The sequence below is a fragment of the Phyllobates terribilis genome, unplaced genomic scaffold (assembly GCF_046119375.1).
Source record: "Phyllobates terribilis strain yellow unplaced genomic scaffold, ASM4611937v1 Scaffold_9__5_contigs__length_417890890, whole genome shotgun sequence".
NCBI classification, from domain to species: Eukaryota; Metazoa; Chordata; class Amphibia; order Anura; family Dendrobatidae; genus Phyllobates; species Phyllobates terribilis.
Window position 1 is genome coordinate 214,498,275 of NW_027362769.1, and position 16,455 is coordinate 214,514,729.

Genomic DNA, 16,455 nt, shown 5'->3' on the forward strand with positions numbered 1-16,455 from the left:
AAAACAAATGCAGCGATATTAGGGTTTAGCAGAACACGGGCATTAAATATTACTGGGTTGACTGATCGCTGTCACTTCAACAATCTATGCAAAAATCACTGTAGAAGCAAAAATAAGAACCTTCCAATATATCTCAGAGAAATAGGCTTCTTTCTCCACTTATGAGCCACCTTCCCAGATGCCTCTTGAACTATTCAATCACTCTAAATACTGCTGTAATAGAGATCCCATTACAGCTGCCCAAGGAAGAGTATTGCGATGGGGAGAAGCAGAATGAGAGAGACACCGAAAGACTATGCTGCTTTCTAGTAAGTGTTTTATCTCACTCCAGTGCAGTACAGCTGTGTAATAGTCTCAATTTTCTGCCACATTTAAGTAAAACCTTCTGGACCAGTAACTACCAATATACTTTTAAGATAAGGAGTATGATCTGATGATCATGAAAGCATTTGCTGGTATCATAGTATTGTGATTGTATCTGTTAAAATTGCTGACAGTTTACATCTCTAAATTCAACACATTAAAAAAAAATCTGCTTACGTGTCATAAGTGTAGTATGCGTGTTCAAAGCGATGGCAGGATCGCGGGGTGACCTTGTAAACACCTGGAAACAATATTAATTAAAAAGAGGAAATCAGCAGCTGTATTCAGGAGGGAAAGCTAGAAATAGGAATATTTTAATTGTAGGCACGTAATGGGTCTAACACAGACAGATCCTCTCCCCTCCTCAGTCACATTGAGGATGAAAAAAAATGCTACATATAGCAGCAATTAATTTAATAAGCTTGAATTTGTGTCTTAGATAAATGGCAAACAACCTTTAGAAGCGATGCATATTCCTAGGACATGCTATCACTTAAAGGGGTTGTCTGAGACTTAAACATTTATGGTCTATCCTTAGGATAGGTCATCAATGTCTGATCGGGTGGGGTGCAACACCCCGGCACCCTCATCGATCAGCTGTTCTTGAGTCAGACGGAAAGGCTCAGTTATGGAGCGGCACAGACTGTATAGTGGCCGCGGCAGGTACTGCACATCCGTCCGCTATTCAAATCCATACCGTACCCGGCTGCTGCCAATATTCCGCAGACAGAGCTGCGCAGCTCCGAAACTGAGCAGTTTGGGCCGCTGACACCGAGAACAGCCGATTGGCTGGGGTGCCGGGTGTCACACCCCCATGATCAGGCGCTGATGACCTATCCTAAGGATAGGCAATCAATGAAAGTCCCAGACAACCCCTTTAAGAATTGCTGGAGGTCCAAATGCAGAGCCCCCACTGATTTTGAGACTATAGGGACCAAAGTGATGCATATCCTTCACTTTCCCCCTTCCCCATAGCGGTGCTTTCATGGTTGTGCTGTCAGCCCCATTGACATGAACGGCATGTGTCAGGGAACACCCTGTGCTTAAAAAAAAAAAGGGGGGGGATGCAGTGCTGTAGCCCCTATATTCTCAGGATTGGCGGTAGTCCCAGAGGTCAGATCTTCATCTATCCTTAACCCAAAATCATAAGTTAGCACCTATTCCTTGGATATGGGATAACTTACTGATCCTCTGGGGGTTCAACCACTGGATAGAGGATAAATTACAAATGATTTTGAGAATACTTAAAATGATAGCATATCCCAGATACCGTGGGTTATACATCTAGGTATTTTTTACGATGTTACGGATGCAGTCAGTTTTTGCCCCCATTGTATTCTGCAAGTGTAAACTTTTTAAATTACATTTCTGTCAATGTAGATGTTGATCAAGATAAATTAAATGAGAAGTCTCGCTAGGACAACCCTTATTTATATGCCCCATTAGGGTATACTGATGTCAGGATGGCGTCTCAAGAGACAACAAGGGCATTTCCCACCTCACAAACTAAAGCTATGATGGAGAAGGTGGGTTTGGGTATTGGACTGGAGTAACAGAAAAGTATTGGGATCGATAGTGATGAAGGTGGGAGGAATAGGTAGAAGAGGCAGCGGGAGCTCCTCCTTGGCCACATTTTATTTTAGTATATAGTGGTCGGGGCAGGGCAATGCTCCATATATGTTCCCCCTACCCTTTGCCCACGTCAAGCCTCGTATGGCTTTTTTCCCCTATTGGACAAGCATGGCTGAAGGGGTGGGTGCCTAATCTTTTGATGATAAAAATGCTGAATCTGAAACAAAAATAAATAAAATCTGTGAAAATTACCTGGTTTCGATAGGCAGAATCGATTGACTCCTTTTGTTAGATTATACACCCCAACATGCTCGGGGGCATTTCCATCTTGGTAAAATTCCTGGGGATGAGAAATTCAGAGGATTCACAAATTGTGACATAAGAGATCAATAAAAGAAAAAAATAAATATAGAATAAGAGACACCAAGAAAGCAGTAAACTAACACCTTGGGGTGGGATTTCTCAGTACAACCATCCATGCTAAAACTGCAGCTTAATAGCCAAGACCTCCTTGGACAACCCTCTGTCTGCGCCACTCCCACTGTATCACTTATTTTACCCTTAAAGGGGTTGTCCGGCCTTAGGCTGAAAGTCTGCAATCACTAGGTGACTGCAGACTTGTGAATCCTCACATCGTGCACACTGCACGCTGTGAGGATTCTCCGGTGCCGATGCTTGACCGCAAGTATGTGACTTGGTCACACGCCAACTAGATGGGCTCGGCCTCGCTCAATGTAAGGATATTGAGCGAGGCTGGATATAGTCTAGCCGGAAAGTGGCCAGAAGTATGCAAATCACATGCTTGCGGTCGCATGACGTCTCGATCCCAGCACTGGAGAATCCTCACAGTGTGGAATGTGCGCGATGTGAGGATTCACAAGTCAGCATTCACAAAGTGATTACATACTTGGAGCCTAAGGCCGGACAACCCGTTTAATGTAATGCTGCAAAAATAAAGTTGATGATAGAGGACCTTTACCCCTATTCTCCCAGGCCGAGCTTCTTTTGCCCATAAGGTTGAGTTGGAGGCTCTTTTCAAAGGAACACCCACAGACTCCACCATAAATTCTAGACACAATGGTGGCACCGTTAGTTTTGCCAGGTGCCAGACCTGTCCAAAACCAGTCTGAAAAAAATGGAAAGCCCAAAGCCGATGGGTACATCCCTTAGAAAACTAATAAAAGTTAATTTCTCTTAATGAACACGGCACGCTCTGCAATCTCCATTGTTCAGTTTTTGAGAAACGTGACTCTTGGAGAAGAAAGACATTTTATTGTTCAAGGACACAAGGTCGATCAATAAACAAGTAGCCATAAAGGTTAGACAATGGGACCCATGAGTATCTCAGACGGGTCTTCACTCACCAGCGTTATGCCATGTGAGAGGGAACATCTCAGCATATAGCCAGTCTGCCTGAACTCAATGCCAACAAGGTCATCCTCTTTAACTTCAAACTCCAGAGATTTATTCTTCCAGCACCAATCCTCCTGGATGATACTCGCTTGAAAATAAAAAAAAAAAAAAAAAGAAATCTGAACATGTAATTCAGGAATAAACAAAATACAGAGTTACTTTACTCTTTAACTCAGGAGTTTTCTTGATCAGGGATGCCTGGGTACACTGCAACCTCTAAATAAAATGTGTCACTTATGGAAATAGGCCATAGATTTTCAAATATAAAGGATCAAATTGTGCAGCAGATTAATGCCGCTGATATGCAATAGGATCCGCAGCAGAAGATTTCCGGCATGTGTGGACATGTCTCTTGGGACAACTTACAGTGAAGAAGCCAAACTAGGTCATTATATATTTCTTTACCTTTATATTTCCCAGGTAAAACATCCTCAAAAGTGAAAGTCACGCCTTCTGATTTGCTGGAGACCTGTACAGAACGCTTGTCTCTTTGTCGGGTCACTGACTGCAATGTCACAGTGAGATCCCCACATGAATCTGTAAAGTTAGAGGAAAAAAAAAACACTAACTTATGTACAAAATAATCTTTTCCATGTCAAAGCTGTCCACAGCGTAAATGTTTTAATATTTTATTAATGCAAGTCCGTAATTAAAGTGGTATTTTCATGTTATTAAATAGCTTTAGTTAAAACAGCATGAAAATAAGTAAGTTTGCAAATGACTTGCTTTTTCTATCTGCTGCCATTCTTCAGCAATGCAAGCTTTCATCTTACATAGTGTACAGCTCGTTTCCATGCAGCTTGGCCACCAGAGCATGCAAAGACTCCCGGCCAAGAGTGTGCAGTAGTTACATTCCAGAAGAGGGGTTAACTCCTAACATCCCATCCACCTCTCTAGCCCATAGATTTCTATACAGCCGTTATCTGCTCACCTTCCTGCTCTTAGCTCATGGCAAGCTGCTATTATACATCTTGCAAAATCCTCAGCCCCCACCATTCGCTGATTCCACGGCAGTTCTAATCAGGGCTCTCACTTTTTGGAGCTGTGTGCTTGTTCAAATGCCCGGTTATCTCTGAGTCTAAATACAGTGATAGCAATGTAGACTTAGAACAAACCATTGACAGCTGAATGCTTTACAGCTGAACTTGTGCCGAGCTTTATAGTAATTCTAATACTCTACAGCTCTGCTCACCACAACTGTCATTAAATCAGGAGAGCCCGCCCTGCCAGAAACCAGGAAGTGAGGAGATAGTAAGGACACTTCAGAGTTGTGAGCTGCTCAAGAGACAACCTCAGAATATCCCATTAACTCACTTGTTTGTATTATACAACTTTGCATCATACTTGGTCTCAACTTCTCCTGGCCTTCAAGATCTCTGCTTGCTTTGGTTCATTGGTTTCTTCTAGTGGATAATCTGTCCTGATCAGGGACGGGCATGCAGGTGCTCAACCCATTACTAGACACAGCTTCAATATATGTACTGTAACAATTCATCATGGCCAATCACATGATCAGGAGAGATCTAGTGGGAATAACCATTAAAGAAATCCAAGTTCCTGTTCTTCAGTAATCACTCGTTGAAATTATATGCTAATGACTTGCAAGTGTAGCGGGACAGGACGCAGCCAGTCTGGATATTTGCCAGCACCTCTGCCTGCCTCTGATCTTTCACTGACAGGTGACCTGCCTCCTATAGCCAAAATAGGACTCCTCACTGCCGTGGACGGTGCATGCTCAGATAGATTTCGCGGCTCAATTACTTAACTGGGAAGTTACCGCACACGTGCTTCCCCCAACAACGATGATGCCTCACGAAGGCTTATGCAGGTGCAGTCATTGCCAGGAGAAACATGCACATTAACTTCCACATGATGTAATTGAGCTGAGACATTGATGTACGCATTGGCTGCCCGCGACAATGATTGGGCCTTACTGATATTTTGGCCATGGGAGGCAGGTCACCAGTTTCTTCAACAACGGTATCATTTTATTCTGAAATAATGTGCCATCATAGACATGCCTTTACTTTACAAGACAAAATCCTGCTACAGGTTCTCTATAAAGGGCTATTCCCAAGATCCTAGCCCAATATTTAGTAGAAATAATAATAATAATTTATTATTATTATTAACAATAGCAGCACATACCGCCAATTATAAATGTAGTTCTTTTGATTCACCATGTCACTTACCCCATGTGCAGGGCATTGCAGTAGATTAACCCCTTAAGCCCCGCGGGTGGTTTGCACGTTAATGACCAGGCCAATTTTTACAATTCTGACCACTGTCACTTTATGAGGTAATTAGTCTGGAACGCTTCAACGGATCCCCCTGATTCTGAGATTGTTTTTTCGTGACATATTGTACTTCATGATTGTGGAAAAATTTCTTCGATATCACTTGCGTTTATTTGTGAAAAAAACGGAAATTTGGCGAAAATTTTGAAAATTTTGCAATTTTCCAAATTTGAATTTTTAAGCCCTGAAATCAGAGCGATATGTCACACAAAAGAGTTAATAAATAACATTTCCCACATGTCTACTTTACATCAGCACAATTTTGGAACCAAAATTTTTTTTTGTTAGGGAGCTATAAGGGTTAAAAGTTGACCAGCGATTTCTCATTTTTCCAACAAAATTTACAAAACCATTTTTTTAGGGACCACATCATATTTGAAGTCACTTTGAGAGGTCTTTATGACAGAAAATACCCAAAAGTGACACCATTCTAAAAACTGCACCCCTCAAGGTGCTCAAAACCACATTCAAGAACTTTATTAACCCTTCAGGTGCTTCATAGGAATTTTTTGAATGTGGAAGAAAAAAATGAACATTTAACTTTTTTCACAAAAATGTTACTTTAGACCCAATTTTTTTTATTTTCACAGGGGTAACAAGAAAAAATGGACCGCAAAATTTGTTGTGCAATTTCCCCTGGGCACGCAGATACCCAATATTTGGGGAAAAAACACTGTTTGGGCGCACGGCAGGGCTCGGAAGGGAAGGAGCGCCATTTGACTTTTTGATTGTAAAATTTGCTTGAATAATTAGCGGACACCATGTTGCGTTTAGAGAGCCCCTGTGTGCCCAAACATTGGAGCTCCCCCACAAGTGACCCCATTTTGGAAACTAGACCCCCCAAGGCACCTATCTAGATGCATAGTGAGCAGTTGCAACCCCCAGGTGCTTCACAAATTGATTCGTAAAAATGAAAAAGTGAAAAAAAAAACCACTTTTTCATTGTTACGAATCAATTTGTGAAGCACCTAGGGGTTCCAAGTGCTCACTATGCATCTAGATAGGTGCCTTGGGGGGTCTAGTTTCCAAAATGGGGTCACTTGTGGGGGAGCTCCAATGTTTGGGCACACAGGGACTCTCTAAATGCAACATGGTATCCGCTAACAAATTGAATGGAAAATCGGCTCAAATTGTTAGCGGACACCACATTGCATTTGGAGAGCCCCTCTGTGCCCAAACTTTGGAGCTCCCCCACAAGTGACCCCATTTTGGAAACTAGACCCCCCAAGGCACCTTTCTAGATGCATAGTGAGCACTTGGAACCCCCAGGTGCTTCACAAATTGATTCGTAATAATGAAAAAGTGAAAAAAAAAAACACTTTTTCATTTTTATGAATCAATTTGTGAAGCACCTGGGGTTCCAAGTGCTCACTATGCATCTAGATAGGTGCCTTGGGAGGTCTAGTTTCCAAAATGGGGTCACTTGTGGGGGGGCTCCAATGTTTGGGCACACAGGGACTCTCCAAATGCAACATGATATCCGCTAACAATTTGAGCCGATTTTCCATTCAATTTGTTAGCGGACACCATGTCGCGTTTGGAGAGCCCGTGATGTGCCTAAACAGTGGAGCTCCCCCACAAGTGTCCCCATTTTGGAAACTATACCCCTCAAGGATTTTATTAAGGTGTATAGTGAACATTTTGAACCCAGAGGTACGGCACAGAATTTGTTTACATTAGGTCATCATATTGAATAAGTTGTCATTATTCTTGAGCGCAAGTGCTCGCTACTTGAGTTTGCATCGGGTACTCAGGTATGCACCATGTACAGCGTGTGCTCGAGTGACATGCTCGAGTCCCTGCTCCGCATGTTTCACGGTTATTAGACACCCAAAAAAAAACATGCGGGGATCGCTCGTGCATGGCAGGCAATCCCCGTAAAGTTTTTTGGCCGCGAAGCATATGGGGCAGAGACTCGAGCATGTCACTCAAATACCCACGATACTCAATGCATACCAGAGCACCCGATGCAAACTCAAGTAGCGAGCACTTGCTCTCAACACTAGTCGCCATATCGTCATCTTTTTTTCTTACTTTTGAAAAAAATCCCAACCCCAGCCCTAACCTTAGCACAACCCTAGCCCCAGCACAACCCTAGCCCCAGCACAACCCTAGCCCCAAACCCAGCCCTAACCCTAGCCCAATCCTAACCCAAGAATTTATTTTTGACGCCGTTCCTTGTGCGGTATAAGTGATTAGACTACTTTATTCTTCGGGTCGGTGTGATTACAGCAATGCCAGAATCATATGGGGTTTTTATGACTGACAGCTGTCACACACTAAAAGACGCATTTTTTGTAAAATCTAGTTTTTGCATCGCCATATTTTGAGAGCTATAATTTTTCCAGATTTTGGCAGACAGTCATGTGACGGCTCGTTTTTTGCGGGATGACTTGACGTTGTTATTGGTGCCATTTTCAGGCACGTGACATTTTTTGATCACTTTCTATTCCGATTTTTGGGAGGCAGAATAAACAAAAACCAACAATTCAGGAATTGTTTTTTTTTTGTTTTTTTTTTATTCTGTTCCGCGTGTGGTAAAATTGATGAGGCAGCTTTATTCTTCGGGTCAGTACGTTTACAGCGGTACCACATTTGTATCATTTTTCTATGTTTTGGCGCTTATACACAATAAAAGCTATTTTATAGAAAAAAATATTTTTTAGTATTGCTTTATTCTGAGAGCTATAACTTTTTTATTTTTCGGCTGATGGAGCTGTGTGGCGGCTTGTTTTTTGCGGGACGAGATGACGTTTTCAGCGGTATAATTTTTATTTATATGCGTCTTTTTGATCGCGTGTTATTCCACTTTTTGTTTTTGTTTGGCGGTATGGTGATAAAGCATTGTTTTTTGCTTCGTTTTTTTTTTTTTTTTTACCGTGTTCACTGAAGGGGTTAACTAGTGGGACAGTTTTATAGGTCAGGTTGTTCCGGACGCGGCGATGCCAAATATGTGTACTTTTATTGTTTTTTTTTTATTTTTTTTATAATAATATTTATTGATGGGTACATTATATTTTTATTTTTGGTGTATTATTTTTTTATAATATTTTTGCACATTTTTTTTTTTTTTCCACTTTCACACAGTTTATACACTTTATTACTTTGTCCCACTCTGGGACTTTCACTTTTTTTTTCTGATCGCCTGCATGGCACAGGAATGGAGCACCATCCCTATGCCATGAAGGCTGTCAGAAGTGCACAGTGTGAAGATTGCTTGGAGATGCACTGCGCATGTCCAAGCAATCTTCCTGCTCTCTGGTGACCCGGATGTTGTCATGACGACATCGGGTCGTCATGGCAACACCCGGGAAGCCTTTGCAGACTGCACTGGAAGCCGGAAGAGGAGGTGAGTATCGCCGATCACCTCCCCTTGCCCCCGCAATGCCGCGATCGACTTCGATCGCAGCATCGCGGGGGTTAATGTGCTGGGAGCGGTGCAGGACCGCTCCCTGCACATAGTACCGGGTGTCAGCTGTGACAATCAGCTGACACCCGGCGGCGATCGCGCCCGCACAGCCTGTGTGCGCGCGCGATCGCGATGACGTACTAATACGGGTCTGGCTCTTAAGTCCCAGGGCACAGACACGTATTAGTACGTCAGATGTTATTAAGGGGTTAAGTAACCATGGTTACGCACACTCATATGGTAGTTTGTTAGTTGCTAGTGGTAGTAGCCATGGATACCTAATTACTGCACTGTCCTGCACATGGGGTAAGTGACATAGGTTATCAGGAGAACTATACTAAATTTCTAAATTGCAGGTATTTGCTAATATTTCTATTACACCTATTACATTGGGATAGAATCTTTGACGTGGGAATACGCTTTTAATGCTTATTCTTCGCTTTCCATCAGATCTTCCATATGACCACTAACAGCTAACAAACTGTCACTAAATGAGTGGTCATAACCATGGATACCTAAGCTACTGTAGTGCCCTGCACATGGGGTAAGCGACACAGCAAATCAGAAGAACTACACTACATTTCTAATTGGAGGCATTTGCTAATATTATTATTATTATTATTATTATTATTATTATTACTACACCTACTACATATTGGGATAGGATCTTGGAGATGGGAATACCCCTTTAGGTTTAGGAGACAGTATAGACAGTTCATTAATAAAGAAATTAAAATTCTCTAAAATCCATCTAGTGCCATTGTTCCACGTTAAACATACCAATACAAGATACTTTGCCGGAAACAGAAGCCATAAATTGGGAGAAGGACACGTCCATAACTGGTTTGTCTGTTACAGTCACAGGGAACATGGACGGTTTTAACGCCAGTCCTGCTTTAACCTCAGCTTCTGGTATAAAGACCTGCAAAAGAGAGATCATTATAGAGAGACAGAACGCCGCTGACTTCATATGCGCTAAAACAGACGATGATCGACAGGAAGAAAACACTGTAATCCTCCTTGTTTGGGCTGAGAATTATCAGAACAAGTGCACCTGAACGGTCAGTGTGTGCATACGAGAAGTGTGTGCGCTCTAGGCAAGCAAGCGGTGTCATCAAGATACAGGGAGGGGCCGTGGGATGTGGGCTTAGGTGAGAGGATCAGTGCAGAGCTCTCGGGCATTCCAAGGGTGCACCCAGTACCCTAGTTTCATATTGATTAAATAGCGTTTTCTAGACACCGAAGGCAAGGAGTGGGCTAAGTCCCCTATATGACTGAGGACTTAATTTGTGTTTGTCGGTAGGGTTTGGGTGACAGACTCCCCTTATACAGGTTGTCCACTCCTCGGACAATCCCTTCTCAAATACTACATTCCCCACTGCAAAATAAAAATAACAGACACTCACCTCCCGCACCGGTGACGTTCCAGTGATATCGGTGCCAGGTCTCCAGGACTCGCGTGACATTAAGCCACGTGAGCCCTGCAGCTAATCAGGGACGCTGATGGGCTGCAGTTCTCACACTTCCTTTGGACACCCGAGGTTCATCTGAAGAAAGTGCAGCCCATAAGCGACCAATGTTTGGCTGCACTGGAATTTTTTCACATTAGTAATGCTAGTTTTCCTATCAAGGTCTGAAAAAGCCATGTTGGACCACTTCATTTCTGTGAGGTCCTTGAATGACTGTTTTCATAAATCCCTGCAGATATTGCCCATAAGGATCTAATGCCTAAAACTTCAACAAATTGGTCTGCATCTGTGCTTTTTGTTTTGGGCCATCCAGCTTATACATTAGCTAGTGTGCTTTTTGTTTTGGGCCATCCAGCTTATACATTAGCTAGTGTGCTTTTTGTTTTGGGCCATCCAGCTTATACATTAGCTAGTGTGATTTTTGTTTTGGGCCATCCAGCTTATACATTAGCTAGTGTGATTTTTGTTTTGGGCCATCCAGCTTATGCATTAGGTAAAATACAGCCTCACCTTTATATAATAGGATCCCCTTCTAGCCTGGAAGCAGAAGGCTCCGTGGGTGTCGGATTCGATTGTCAGGACAGACGCTCTCTCCTTCTCCTGCGATGTCAGAGTGACCTTATATTTACTCATCGTCTTAATACTTTCAGTAAAGTGTGTGATAGAAATGTCTCCGCACACACTGAATCTGGAAGCAAGGAAAAATACTAAATTACCCAAACAGCCCGGAGACTCTGCAACACCCAAGAGCAATTTCCAGGACGTCTTACCTTGCCGCCACGATGTCAGCAAGCTGCGGAGTGTTAGGAGCAATTTTCACAGTCAGCGTATCAAAGAAAATATGTTCCTTCTGTGCATCAATACTGTAAGTCCCAGCTGTCATGTTCTCCAGGCGGAAGGATCCATCGCCATTTGTCATAACTATGAAAAGATAAACAGATGAGAGTCTGAAATGCACAGCTTACCTTATCAGGAGATCAGGACATTTTTTTCTCATTCTTTACACTGCAGCTTTGCTTGTTAAAACTGGATATTCGAATAGAAATAAAGTCCATCAAAAGCTTAACTGTGCACTAAGTGCTAAATCAGAATCACAAGTGAAAAGGATAGAGAAGTTGTGTCAATGAAAAGGAGCTTCAATACTTGGTGATATTGGAGCAATGTTTTAAAGGGGTTTTTCAGGACTCAGGTCATCAATATCAGATCAGTGGGGGCTCAAAACCTGGCATCCCCACCAATCAGCTGTTACCAGGAGCCACAGCCCCCGAGATGACAGTGTATGAAGCCAGAACACTACAGCTTCGTACATTGTAAAGTGGCCATTATCAGTCCCAGAAGCTAAGCTCCTATTAAACTAAGTATTCAACACAAAAACGACTGATCAAACCAAGCACAAGTGCTCGGTGCACACTATATTAGTGCACATTCCTAATTACTGGTTTTCCACCCATCTCTGCGCTCCTCTTTGATTGACAGCTTTGGTTTAAAAGGCAGCAGAGATTGAAGGAAAGCAAGTAGGTGGGAAAGGGCACTTATCTGATGGTGAACCTCGCTTGTGTTTGATTTAATTAGCCATTTTGAGCTGACATACTCCCTTTAAAAGAGAATGGGAGCTAAGCTGCAGTAGAAGAGACTGAAGACTACATGACGTGCAGAATTGTGTTCAGGCTCCGCACACTAGGTACGTTCAGTGGCTGCAGGACCTGTAACATCTGACAGGTCGGGGTGTCCGGTGTCAGACCCCAACTGATCTCATACTGATGACCTATATTAAGGATAATGATAGGCCACCAAAATCTTTAGTTATTGAAAACTCCTATAAGGCTGAAGCATATAACAATATACCAGCCACCAAACCACAGCTGCAGGTCAGGCTACATTTAGTTAGACTGCAGCCATCATGTCTTCCATAACAGGTATACCCTATAGCAGGGGTGGGCAATTAATTTTCCCAAGGGGCCACATGAGAAACTGGCACTGCTTTTGAGGGCCGAACCAGTCGGCTGAACTTAAAGGGGTGGTCTGAAACCAAAGGTGAATTTCATACTAAACATTTATCTAAATAATGTAATTTTCTAATCTCCTTTTTTTATATACTTCAATTGAAAATTCCCTAATATACCCTCTCCAGTCTGACTTCCAGTCTTTTTTTTTAAACCTCCAATGGCATTTTGTTTGGAATACTCACACAGGACGTCATAAGGTGGTAGAAGCTGTGGTCACTTCCGCAGCTTCTGCCCCCTCCATGAAATGAAGTGGCATCAATTATGTCTGTTTCAGAGGTTGGGCTAGTCCCTGCTCTACTGGTGATGCATTGGTTATAAATTATGACCTATGGACAGTATGAGCTCCCGGCACTATATTCCTTTGAATGAACAGTGACAGTGCACTCCCTTGCTGGCTCTAAAGAGAAGTGATGAGCCAGCAAGAGAGTGCGCTGTCAGTGGAAATTGTAAGGACACCACGCAGCAAGCAGGGACTAACCCAGACTCCGAAACAGAGGTCACTGATGGTGCTTCGTTTAAATGTGAGGAAAGCAGCGTCAGTGATCGCATCCTTTTCCCCTTGATGACGTCCCATGTGAGTATCCCAAAATGCACTGGAATTCTCAACAAAACATCATTGGATGAGAAAAAACAAACAAGAAGTTAGAGTAGAGAGGAAACGGTAGGGAATTTTTAATTGAACTGTACTAGATAAGTGATTGGATTGAATTAAATAGACATTTAGTATGAAATTTACCTTCTGTTTTAGGCCGCCCCTTTAATTCTGCTCAATATTAATTTTATCGCTTTATAAAAAGAAGGTGATTATATGATTACGTTTACACGAGCGATGTCATTATTGTCATCCAGAAAGGCAGACTATTTTTATCATCTGTATTGTGATCCATTTTTATATATCAGAAGTGAATAAAATGTACAAAAACAAATACAGTTTCGTATGATTGTAATCGAAATGTATCTGTAAAAATCAGATGCCATACAGATGATTAATATGTGATTCAATTTTTTTTTTGCAAACTCTGACTTCAATAAGTGAGTGTTATCCGATACACAGAAGAAACTGGTGTGTGCTGTGATCTTTTTCACACGGATATTTGGTCTGTGTTAGGCCACGGCCCCACTATCAGTATTCCCCACTATCAGTATTCAGTCAGTATTTTTTCTCAGGAGTGGGTGATAAATGCAGAACTGGTGACTTGTTTCTATTATATCTTCTATTATTCTCTGATTGTTCCTCACCTGGTTTTGGCTCCCACTCCTGAGAAAAAAATTCTGCCAAATACTGATAGTGGGGCCGTGGACTTAAACTGTAATCTGAATAGCTCAATTGCAAAGCATTGCTACTAGTCCTGTCCGTGTGAAGTCAGGTTTATTTTATTTTTTTCACGAAAAGCACTAGGACCGAAAATACAGTTGTGTGAACACACCCTGATAATACTTGCTACAATAAAGTTTATCATAGCAAGCATTGGCAATTGATCAATCAATACATAAATTGGGAGCATGTGGAAAAAAAAAGTTGTTTGCCCACCCCTGTTCCACATGCATAGATCCACATCACATGTGGGGCAGGATGTAACAGGCAGGTGGGGGGGGGATCTTTATTAAAGTCTATGGCTGTGATAAGTCACAGATCACAGCAGGGAGCATTGTGAGGAGCTTAACACTTACCTCACCTGCACAGGACATAGAACACAGCGCAATAACTCAAAAGCTCAGTGTAAAGGGTGAGGTAAGGGTTAACCCTCACTCAAAGGTGGAGAGGCAGCAGAGTATGTGGGGTGCAGTTTGGGGAGCACATAGAATATCCCAGGTGAGGAGGGGCACTTCACTGTTGGAGTCATTCACTAGGAATACAAATGTTCTCTCCGATCAGTCTGAGCTGCCAGGGGAAGACTCAGTAAGCTGCAGATAATTAGCTGCTCTCACTGAGTGTAAACTGCGGTCTGAGAAAGGAGGCAGTGCTGTGCTGTGAACTCATCAGCACAGTAGACACAATGTCAGCTCCTAGCTGTTATTTTATACCATGGGGCTCAACTTAGATGTCACTTGCCCACTATGTGCAGCAGATGGGTTTAGTAGTCCAAGTTTCCCTCTTCTTGAACACTCCTGACCTGAAGACATTGCAGTAGCTCTGCTCTGCAAGCAAGGAACTGAGCATCCCCACATCCACCAATGAGAAGATGGCATCCACAGGGGGGCGGAGCTACAATCAGAATGCTGAGTCTGAGTAAGATAATAGCTCAGGCTTTCTCCTGCGTCTGGCTGACTGTGTCAGCGGGCCACACAGAAGCGGTCAAAGGGCCGGATGTGGCCCGCGGGCCGCAGTTTGCCCAGGTCTGCCCTATAGTGTTAGGACATATCATTACGTCTGACCTCCAAGACCCTCCATCGCCAACACATAAGACCTAACACCTTAAATGATGGTGATGAAAGTAGCACGAAGGGGACATTAAATGCAGGTAACCGAGGAGTAATGACTGCCAATTGCTTTCCTCATGCATAGGTTTATAGCTGGAAGCAAGAACGTCGTGAGAGATCTATATATGCACCGTGACCGTATCCAATATATACTTTCCCTTACTCTATATATTGATAGTATAAACAGCAGTGCTCAGCAGCGGCCTGCTGAATGATGTACGGAGCGGCGGCGTTCTGGCTGCTGTCTGAGCAGATTTCACCTGATCGCTGGGGGTCCCGGGTGTTAGACCCCCACCACTATTTTTAATGACCTATCCTATATATTAGTCTAAGACACAACCCCATTAAAGAAGAAAAAAAAAAAGTCAACTAGGCACATGTAAAATGTTAGTTTAATGAAAATACCGGAGTCACCACAAAAAGTCAGATGGAGGAGACTTGTATCTACCTTTCATCTGGTTGTTAAGCGTGACTACAGCATCCGCAACGCCTTCACCCTCGGGCCCATTCAATACACGGCCAGTGACCGAAAATCCCATCACATGGAACAGCGGCTGAAATAAAAGAAGGAAAATGACATTTATTCTCAAAAGTCTTGCTGGATAAAAAAAAAAAAAAAAATGTCATCGTGCTGGAAAGTACAAGGTAACGGGGGCACTTTAATCCCCTTTAGAAAGGGGCAGCATCACTCATCGCTCCATTCATTTCCTAAGGGTCTGCCAAGCATTGCCCTCAGCTTTACCTGGCAGCCGCTTCGGGAATTAATGGAGCAGCCGTCTGGCATTTGCACTACTGCTCCATCCTAACGGGGATTATACAGGGTGGGCCATTTATATGGATACACCTAAATTAAATGGGAATGGTTGGTGATATCATCTTCCTGTTTGTGGCACATTAGTATATGGGAGGGAGAAAACTTTTCCAGATGGGTGGTGACCATGGCGGCCATTTTGAAGTTGGCCATTTTGCATCCAACTTTATTTTTTTTCAATGGGAAGAGGGTCATGTGACACATCAGACTTATTGAGAATTTCATAAGAAAAACAATGGTGTGCTTGGTTTTAACGTAACTTTATTCTTTCATGAGTTTTTTACAAGTTTATGACCACTTATAAAATGTGTTCAAAGTGCTGCCCATTGTGTTGGATTGTCAATACAACCCTCTTCTTCCACTCTTGACACACTGATAGCAACACCACAGAAGAAATGCTAGCACAGGCTTACAGTATCCGTTGTTTCAGAGGCTGCACATCTCGTATCTTGATGGTATGGTGGTGTATATGGGATACAAAGATAGCGGGGCCATTCTTCATCAATGGAAACCTCAATGCCACTGGATATCTGAAATTGCTACATGATGATGTGTTGCCCTCTTTATGCACTGAAGATGGCACGTTCCCTGAGTTTTTCCAACAAGATGGTCACCACCACATTATGGGTGTCAGGTCCGAGCATTCCTACATGAACAGTTTCCTGGAAAGTGGATTGGTCGTCGTGGGCCAGTT

General features: G+C 42.8%; 1 protein-coding gene across 1 annotated transcript in view; it reads right to left on the bottom strand.

Moving 5' to 3' along the window:
- LOC141162028 (BOS complex subunit NOMO1-like) overlaps positions 1-16,455 on the bottom strand; it is a 68,243-nt gene that overhangs the window by 37,693 nt on the left and 14,095 nt on the right. Inside the window, exons 10-17 of the mRNA XM_073647656.1 lie at positions 15,399-15,504; positions 11,294-11,444; positions 11,034-11,211; positions 9,835-9,976; positions 3,754-3,885; positions 3,300-3,436; positions 2,188-2,275; positions 541-604 (exon numbers count right to left, since the gene is read on the bottom strand). Coding sequence (XP_073503757.1) covers positions 541-604; positions 2,188-2,275; positions 3,300-3,436; positions 3,754-3,885; positions 9,835-9,976; positions 11,034-11,211; positions 11,294-11,444; positions 15,399-15,504 — 998 coding nt within the window. The remainder of the gene's footprint in view (positions 1-540; positions 605-2,187; positions 2,276-3,299; positions 3,437-3,753; positions 3,886-9,834; positions 9,977-11,033; positions 11,212-11,293; positions 11,445-15,398; positions 15,505-16,455) is intronic.